General features: G+C 35.6%; 1 protein-coding gene across 1 annotated transcript; it reads left to right on the top strand.

Annotated features, from left to right (window-relative positions):
• Window positions 1–646: 646 nt before the first annotated feature.
• Window positions 647–6,396, top strand: LOC309383183 (uncharacterized protein). The gene is made up of 5 exons (XM_081935412.1): window positions 647–762; window positions 877–909; window positions 1,482–1,511; window positions 3,057–3,218; window positions 4,877–6,396. Exons 1-5 carry the CDS (start codon window positions 649–651, stop codon window positions 4,976–4,978), a joined length of 441 nt encoding a protein of 146 aa, XP_081791538.1. The 5' UTR covers window positions 647–648; the 3' UTR covers window positions 4,979–6,396.
• The last annotated feature ends 4,143 nt before the right edge of the window (window positions 6,397–10,539 follow it).

Genomic DNA, 10,539 nt, shown 5'->3' with positions numbered 1-10,539 from the left:
GTATTTTATTTCAATTTCATTTTAAATTGTATTTTATTCTAATTCCATTTTAAATTGTTTTTTATTGGATTTTAGTAATAATATTGTGTTTGGAACTCTGCACTTTGATATGGTCCATGGGCTAATCAACAAAATAAAATAAACGGTACAGAAACCACAATGGGCTCCTCTAGACTTGAATTGGGTAATATTGTCAACTACAAGTGGCAGATGACCTATTCCTTGAGGCCTTATTGATAGAATTTCGATATTCTTTCATCCAAACTGAATTGTTTCATTCTTTTGAGAGTACCTTCTAGAGCAAAATGTCCATGTGGACCTGGATAGCTGAACATCAGCAAGGAGATCCCACTCAGCCCACCTAGTTATTTTAACACAACCAAACAGGTATTTTTTGTTTTCTGGATTGTGCCCATATTGGCATATATTTTCTTTTAAAGTGATAATAGTCATCATATCAAATTAGGTATACCTCAGGGTGAGATAAGCGATTTGGAGATTCCATTATTCAAGGTAGTTTCCTACTCCCTCCACTCTGAAGTATGATATTAATCATTTCCTTTAGCATCATGTGTCTGTGTACATGTATATATATCAAGATCAAAGATTGCCAGAATCAGTACAAGAAAGCTTTCTGCTAATATCATAATGTTGTCTCACTGCTTGATTTTCCTCTGCATTGGAGTGTATGTCAGTTGCATGCCTACATTCCTACCCATCCTTTCGGAAACCATAAAGCTTTTAGACAACATAATGAAAGAGGTATGCTATAAGTATTAAATGAAGCTGACTATTTTTGTCTAAACTCTGATATATATATATATTGCATTTTTAAATATCTGTTTCAATTGTCTAACTTTTTTGTGTCCTTTGCAGGGTAATGCAGTGAAACACAAGAATGAAAGCATGGTAAGATGATTAAGTTTCACTTACTCAAGTTACATTCTTCTGTGTGCCTGAGCATCCAGTGGAATTTGTTCTTTGATTTTGAATTATGAAATCTATATTTTATAACTTTGAATAAATGTATACAAATGTCAGTTTTTATCTTTTTTGAATCAATACAGTATTGATTGGGAGAACATATATAAAACTTCTGGAAAATCAAATGCATTATTTACTTTAATGAACCAAAGTTCTGTCTAATCAATAATTAGTAATTATTGATTAGATAGACTGGGTAGTTCTATTTGAAAAGACAATAACTGAATACTGTTGCATTCTGACATAAAAGGGTAGGCTTTGAGGAATTGACAAGAACATTTAGGGAAATGAAGCTGACTGCAATTCTCTCTCCCTCCCTCCCTCCCTCCCTCCCTCCCTCCCTCCCTCCCCTGGAATATAATTTTATTATGTATATTTAAGAAGAGACGATTGTCAAAGATAATACTATACATCTTGCAGGCCATATATAACTTTTACCCTTGGATCCTTATTCTTTTTGTATTTTCTAATCTCATTTTGTCTTTTTTCATTTGTAGCAATCAGTGGAAATCCCAATCAGATTTGAGGTAAGAAATAAAACAATCTATCCATGTCTCCCCACCCCAAAAAGTTAGACCATGTCAAGTTTGAAGCTGTTATGAGATTTATTTTTAGTAGTAAGAGTGATTGGTGGGAAAAATACTGTAGAAAACAGTTGGTATAGTGTTAATGTGTAACTAAAATAAGTGATGCCACCCTTGAAAAATACGGTACTTTTATTTAAAAGGTAAGATATATTCTTAGCAAAGTTAGGTCCTCAGTTTTAAAAACACTTTTGAGACCACAATATCAAACTTATTATATTCATCCCCAAAAAGTTTCACCCAAAGTATTGCAAATGACTCAGGGATGTAAATATCAGATATAATGTCATGGATGGTAGGACCAAGCTCATGGTTTCCACAACTTTTGGGGAAAAAAATAGTTTGCTATTTTCATGGCATCTGTGAGGCGGGGGCTAGGGAGCAGTCAAAGTAGTCAAGATGGTGGCTGGGATCCATGACTGAAGCTCTGCTCACTACCCAGGGTCTATGTTAAAAAAAAAAGGAGGGGTGATTGCAAGATTAGGGGTGCCATCTTGAATTACGGCAAGGATGCTCCTGACTATTTATAGAGTACAATATTCTTAAGGGTGAGCTGTTCCAAGCATGCCAAATGTAGAGATAGAGCCAGAGATAGAGTATGATTAAGTAGTCCAAAGTAAACTAAGTGCATTGTGTTGTCTTTTGCCCACCTATTCATAATTTCTGGAAGTTATTATAGCCCTCTGAAAGGCAGAAAAGAACAATGTTAAATGCACAATCATTAGAATGCATTCTTCATTCAAACTACATTTCACTTGTCACTTTAGACATCACTTCAAAGATTTATACTTAAGAGAAGTGTACACTAAAGAGAAACTTTAGCTGAGATGTGAGTGACTATAGTGGCAAACCATTCACCACTTCCTAAGCTTTGTACTCGACAGCTTTACCAGATTTGTGGGATGAAGAATATTCAAACTCTAAAATAGGGACCTTTTTTCAATCAGATATCTGCATTCCCTTATTGCTTAATTTGGGGAATCACACCCCGCAGTTATTTGCACAAAAATAGGTGGAAGGGGTCAAGCTCATTAATGTCATGATAGATCCATACATGCAATATTTTTTCAATCATTAATTTGGGCACACACAGCCTAATGCCTTTAATATATATTTAATGTGTGCATATTCATAGTAGAAATTCAAACCTGTATCACAGTAGTGGGATTGAAACAATATAGGGTTATTTGTTATTTGTATTTAGCCACACACACAGGCACAAGGAAACAGCACCAGGCCTTGAAACGGAGATGAGTGCCACCCTCTAGAATCAGCAATGACTAGTGGAGTAAAATCCACAGCAATGCCTTTCTTTTCCTTCCCTTATTTGTAGGGTGTAATTTTCTAGGCAATGCAAGTTACCATGTCTTAAATACTGCAAATACATTTTATTGTACCACATTATTATAGCTTCTAATCTCCATAGTTCACAGTGCTATAAATTTACATGTGTTTTAACCTTTTTTTTAAAAAATGCTGTCATTGCAGAAAGAGTGTGCATCATATAATTTGGACAAATTCATTGAGGCCCTGCATTTATTGAAGACTGATGGCTCTGAAATTTTGGCCAATGCATATGCCAATATGCACAATATTCTTAAGTCGTTTGCTAAAAGCAAGGCTATCGCCAAAATCTTAAAACCAGAAAATGTAAGTAAAGATGCTTTAGTCTGTTTTTTGAATAATAACATAAACACTCTTAAATATCCTTGCATGTCTGTCACTGCTGTCAGCTTATATTCTCTGGGACAAAGGGCTGTCCCAGAGAATTGCATCAAATGTGACTTTTTGCTGTGATAAAGCAGGTGTTTGAACAGCCATAATCTGTTCTGTGTCCTAAATATGGCAAGTGAGTCAGTGCTGTGCTCTATTTATAAGGGAGCCTCTTTGACATACCATGGTTATTCTTTCTCTGACATCACTTTTAGCAATAACCAGTCTTGCCTGCAGTTAAAGTAGCAATGGAGACATGGAACTTTTCTAGAAATTGTCAGGAATCCCTGAAAACGCTACCAAATCACAATTCACATGCTATTCTACAGGGAATAGGAAGGGCATTCATGAGAGTAACTGAGTGGTACTTCCATACTCTTTGCATGGAAATCATGCTTTTCAGACCCCTTGCTGGACCCCTTACTAAAACTGCAGATGGATTCTCTTATTTGATTATTTTAGGATTTAGATTCTTATCAGGAAATAGATAACAGGAAAGCTTGATTAAAAAATAGGCCCTGCTTTCTTAGATGTAAAAAATAATAAAGCTGTAATAATAATCATCCCTCTCTGTGTATGTATGTATGTATGTATGTATGTATGTATGTATGTATGTATGTAGGCATGCATGTATGTATTTGTGTTACAACCCCTGGTATGCCTAAATATATATAATCCCTCTCTCTCTTTCTTTCTATCTATCTATCTATCTATCTATCTATCTATCTATCTATCTATCTATCTATCATCTATCTATCTATCTATCTATCTCTATATCTATCTAGTCCCTCTCTCTCTTTCTCTCTCTCTCTCATCCCTATCTATCTATCTATCTATCTATCTATCTATCTATCTATCTATCTATCTATCTATCATCTATCTCCAGCATCTATATATGTGATAGCTGCCACGAGATCTCAGGGAAATTGTTCCAAATAACTGCTACACTCACATTCCTGGACATTTCAAAATGTCTTTAAGGAATGGAATCTAAAAATTTATAAAGCCCTAAAATTTATTTTTTTATGAGTGAAAATGATTGTGGAGGTTATTTGGTTTGACATACAGTCAAGTATACTCATACAAACTGGGTTTACATATCATGCTAAATCATGGTTGCTTAACTACAGTTTACTATTTTGTATAATACACCAAGCCATAAATCATAATCTTCATCACAGATCAGAATATCCAAGTTTGCAGACTACATTGTACTAGTACCATGAGGCAAACCAAATCAAACAAATATTTTTCTTTGTCCAATAGAGTGAATCCAGCTTCACTGTGAGAATCCCACATTATTGTGTTTAAAAGCAAATCACGCAAGATACACACAGCAGCTCCATAGCTAATAATTACAAAAGAAAATTACAGAGTATGAATTATGGAGTTTGAATGATTGACAAACACTTTGCAAGATGCATTCCCAACCTCTTTTTTCATAGGCTTTCATTTAAGTATCTTACACCCCATCAGCCTCAAAACTCCACAGTGAAGGGAAGAACACTGTGGCATTCTTGCTCCTGGAAAGAAGGATACAGGAGACTGAAAATCATATTGTTTTCTTTAACCCAACTTTCTTTTTTTTATTAAAGGAAAATACAAATTGTGAAACATCAACTATAAGCATCAATAAATTCCTGGAGGAGCTTGCTGCCTTCCTGACTGAACTGCATCTTCTTTTGAGAAGAAACTAGGGACAAAGTAAACAATAACAGAGTTGGAAGGAACCTTGGAGGTCATCTAGTCCAACTGCCTGCTCACACAGGAGACCTGTACCACCTAACTGCTGACCTTTCTGATTGACAAGCTCAGTGTCTTAGCCACTGAGCCACCTAGTCATCAAAATCTCCACTTCCAAACTTTTTCTGGATTATTGTGAAGATAGCCAATATGTTTGTGAACTTTCAGGGTAAAATATTTTTTAAAAAAGGAGGGAGGGGAATCACATTCTTTGTAAATTACAACATGATATGAGTTTAAAGAACACATATAGGCAAAATTATGGAAACACATAGTGCACTTAGAAATAAGTTCTATGCAGTTCCCTGAAATTTACTCCCAACTTAGTGTTTGGAGGATTGAAGGATTGAAAGCTTAGTTACTACTCAGTACTACTTAGGACATACTACTGACTAAAGAGGAATTAACTACATGTTTTTCAAAATGTGCACAAATGAATATTTATCTACTATTTATTTATTTAAAGTAATATTTAATTAAATATCACACACACACACAGACACACACACAGACACAAACAAACACAAATACACACACAATATTTATTTCTGCTGTGGAAATCCCTTGTTTTGCTAATCTTAATGTTTATCTGGTTATTATTTTGAATAATAACATATGTTTGAAAACTAACACAGCATAAAATCAGATGCTTGCAATATCTACACACCATAATCATGGAGAAACCTTGTATTGGGGCATCTCTGATATCATTTCTAGCAGTACTTCCTTTGCTTTAGGAATCTGTCTTTTTTTTAAAATTCTGCTTGTTTTCTGCCATTCAAAAAAAGGAATTAGCCATATTTGTTAGGGACTTGGGAGTTCAAACCCAACATATTTAGAGGGGATCAGGTTGGAGAAGATAAACTAAAGTAAAAAGTAAAAGACTGAAGAATGGAAACGGGGAGGGACAATTCTTATGGAATAGCATCGACTCCTGTAGACATCTACGTGTTGATGCTCACGTGTTAGGCATACCTATGTAATGTTTCATTTTCAAAATGAAAGTTTTGAAGGAAAACTAAGGAAACTTGAGGAAAGATGGAAATTGTGAGATGTTCTTTCTCCTGAAAGACAGTTGTCACGACATCTCATTAAGGAAATAAAAGGCATCTTCCCCAGTTGCCAGCACGTTAGACAACTGAGTCCCATAGCATCATAGAATTATAATAAAATATTATTGTATTGGCGGAGAAGAGACAAGAAGTGTGATTTAGGCAAATTTATTTATCTACTGAGCTATTTTTTATTTGTAGGGTGGTTTTTTTGGAGGGGGAGTAAAAACAGTTCTTTTGTCCTTTTTTAAAATTTATATTTCAACTGTTGCCTCTGGTTGAGGATTTTTAAAAACTGAACTTTAAAAAAATGAATTGATATGTGATATTATTTATGTTCTATGCATTTATATACGTATTTATATTGTGATATAAACAGCAGTTTAAACAGCAAATAAAGTATGCTGGAATGTTTTGTATGTAACTAATGGAATGCAACTGGATTTGAATAAATTATTTTGTACACAGATGAAGCTTTTTGTTTGGTTGAGCGACTTTGTTTTAATAATAATAATAATAAATTTAAATTTATTAGCCGCTCCCTTTCCAGACAGGACTCGGGGCGGCGTACAATGGAGTATATAAAACATAAAACATGTATACAAACACATAAACATACATATATACAGGACATACATGCACGGAGGAGGTAACAAATTACATCACATTGGCCAATTAAAAGTCACCATTAAAATACCCCGATTGTAAAAACACAATTTAAAATTTAAAAATTTAAAAGAACTGTCAGGAGGAGTAAGAAAAAGTTACGGTTGAGCCAGGCCAGATAATTGAAAGAGGTGGGTCTTCAACTGTACACAGAAGGAGCGGAGATCGGAAGTAGTCCTAATGTCACGGGGGAGGTCATTCCATAGGGCTGGGCCCATCACAGAGAAGGTTTTATAATACACATTTACTCTTTTCCATATTTTGTTCCTTGAAGCATTTTTGTACACCATGTACTGTATCTTAGGACAGTGAAGAATAGTTTGAATTCAGGCTATCTTGTAATGCATTAACCAGGACTAGATGAATGCAGATCTCCTTCCAATTATTATGATTTTGTGGCAAAGGAACTCCGGGCCCAAGGTGCTCCATAATTTGGTCATTGCTCACCTGAAAAGACAGGTATAGAGAAGAAGAAGAAGAAGAAGAAGAAGAAGAAGAAGAAGAAGAAGAAGAAGAAGAAGAAGAAGAAGAAGAAGAAGAAGAAGAAGAAGAAGAAGAAGAAACAATCACTGAGGGAGAACATAACTGGAGTTGGGCTATAGGAAAGATGCTAAGGGACGCAATGTGGTATAGTAATTAAAGATGTTGGACTATGAGTAAGGAGACCCAGAATTGTAATCTTATTTTAGTCACAAAGGTCAGCTGGTCATAAGTTTGTCACTGTTTTCATTCTTAGACTGGGGGGAGGGGGAAGGTGTGTCAAAAGATGCAATGAAAGAAGATATTGGCAAATGAAGAGTGTTCAAGGCTATCATATTTCCAATAAATAAGATGAAAAGATGCAGGGAAGAAAGAAAAAAACAACCATTTCTTCTCAGAGTTGTATTCTCAAATTCCTCCCAAGGACTGTGGTTTTTCAATAAAGAGTTTTAATTCCTTAGTAGAAGGCAGCGAACACAGGATAGTATGGGCCAAAAAACTTTGGATATACAACATATAAGTGGCAGAAATTATGGGATAGGAATTATAAACTAACGACGTCAACTGTATATAAAGAAAACTTATATAAAACATTTTACAGATGGCATTTCTCATTCTCAAGATTGGCAAAGATGTTTAAGGATATGTCAGTTAAATCCTGGAAATGCCAGCAGATACCTGGTCACATGTGGTGGACATGCCCAAAAGCAAAAAAATATTGGACAAAAATACATACATGGTTGGAAAAAAATGATAAACCAACATATTGGTTTAAAACTAGAAATATTTTTGTTGGGTATTCTAAAATATAATTATAATAAGGGAATATATATTTGATCCTACATGTATTAACTGCAGCCAGAATTGCATTTGCACAATAAGGGAAAAGTGCAGAGATCCCTACAGATGAAAATGTGATTTAAAAAAAATTAGAATGTGGAGAAATGAATAGATTAACATTTGCAACTAAGGAAAAGGAACAAACTGAATATTTTATGATATGGGATTTATTTTATCAATGGTTAAATAACAAAAACAGAAGTTAGATACATGGAAATATAAGGAAAAGATTAATGAAATAATGGAGATTTGTTAAAATAGAGAAGTTGTTGTTATTGTTATTATTATTATTATTATTATTATTATTATTATTATTATTATTATTATTGTTGTTGTTGTTGTTCTTGTTGTTGTTGGATTAATATCAGTGTAATGAATATTGTTGTAAACATTATGATTACTATCTTTCAAACTATTTATACCCAGACAACACACTGTTTAATTGAAAATGAAACTTTAATATGTTAAAAAATAAAAAACCTCATGCAAAAAATAGAGAGCAACTCTGGACCCATGCATCTGATTTTACAATTTCAGCTGCTTTGGGAAACAGACAAGCTGACAGATAGATGGAAATTTTATTTTTATAGTGGAGCATTGCCTCTTGTACTACCCTCTTTCCACCTTCAATCTAAAACTGGAAGACTTATATCCTCACTGAGGTTTAGCAGGTCATTTTTGTGGGCAGAATTGTGTGGGAGAAAGCATGCACAAGGTAAGCATGAGGTCTAATATATGCACATGGAAAAAGAGAGATGTAGCAAAATCTTTTATTATGCATATTTATTATGTATATTTCCTAGTGGTGTACTGGAAAATATGGCAAGTTACAATCCTTCAAGACCTACTTAACACATGCAACCATCTGTGTGGGTGCTGAAACTACAGTACTTGCAATGGAACCACAGGCTTCTTCATTCAATAAAATGTTTGGGCGAAGCAGCTCAACCTCCTGCACCAGAAACACAATGAGCTCTCTATTTTAGGGGGGGACGGGTGTGGCAATCTGAGGTCTGGAATGACCTGCACAGCCCAGCCCAGTCTGTGAAAAGCCTTCCTTTTAGATTAAAATCCACCAAGGGTGTCCCTGAAAACAAAGTTGCATTTGGATCCTTGCAAGAATTAAAGAGTTCTTTATTAAGAATTTGGCAAGGCAAATTATTTTAAAGGCGGTGCCTTCAATCTGAGATGGGCACATTCTTCCTCATTTTCAGAACATTTTCAGAAGCAGAGCAATATTATATTTCTTTATCCACTTTTATCTTGCCTTTTATTATTTTTACAAACAACTCAAGGCGGCGAACATGCCTAATACTCTTTCCTCTTCCTCTTTTCTCCATAACAACAACCCTGTGAGGTGGTTTGGGCTGAGAAACAGTAATTGGCCCCAAATCACCCAGCTGGTTTTCATGCCTAAAGTGGAACTCGTAGTCTCCTGCTTTCTAGCTCAGTAGTCACCAGCTGGTGGTCCGTGAGAACATTTTGGTGGCCCGCAGAAAAATTATTTGCATTTTTATATTGCACTAGTTATCTTTTTTAAAAAAAATCTCATATTAGTAGTCCACAGGATTTAAAATTATGAATTTAGTGGTCTCTGAGGTCTGGAAGGTTGGTGATCCCTGTTCTAGCTGGTGCCTTAAACTACTAAACTAAACTGGCTCTCAATATATAGTAGTAGCAACAATATAGTCTTAAGGGAGACTCATTAAATGTTTTTTGAAAGCACTGCTGTAGTACTATTTTCATGTATGAAGCTGCAATATACAGAGCATTGATAGTCTTCACATAACACCATCATCTATGGTTTACTTAATCATGGATATTTTACCCATGGCTTATTATATATCTGAATTTTCTATCTAACACAACATCCTGAACCACAAATAAACCACGTGGTGGTTTGTCAGTGGTTGGAAATTAATTTGCAGTTCTATGAATCTTGCAAAGTGTCAACATTAATGTTGCTGAGTATGGCCAGGACACTAAGCTTAAAAGTAGTTGATCTGGTTGAGGTTTAGCCATTGTGGGTTGTTGAATAAAGCATGGTTGAACAAGCATGGCTTACACAACATGTAAACCAGTGGTGGGTTCCAGGAAGTACGGCCCGGTACGGGCAAACTGGTGGTATCTGGAAGCAGTGGCCACTCTACCAGAATGGTGGCTTGTTTGGCCCGCCCGCCTCTGTTCCTTACTGCTTTTTGATGCAAATGGGCCAATTGCACACGCACAGACAGTGTGAGATGCCTGTGTGACCTCCCCAAGCAGCTGGGTGTCTCAGGGTGGTGACATGCACATGTGTGCGCAGAACACATGCCCGACAAGGATGCCCGACCCCATTGCAGCGTACCGGTTGCAACAGAATCTGGAACCCACCACTGATGTAAACCCATTTCAAGTGGGATTATTGTTTATGGTCCTAGCAAGCGTCTTACCTGGCAGTGATGGGTTTATTTGAACCCAGGGCAGTAATGCGTTTA

The sequence above is a fragment of the Natrix helvetica genome (genome assembly GCF_964273705.1).
Source record: "Natrix helvetica genome assembly, chromosome: 1".
In the NCBI taxonomy this organism is placed as follows: Eukaryota; Metazoa; Chordata; class Lepidosauria; order Squamata; family Natricidae; genus Natrix; species Natrix helvetica.
Note: the sequence above shows the minus strand (reverse complement) of the source record. Positions and strands in the feature narration are given on the sequence as shown.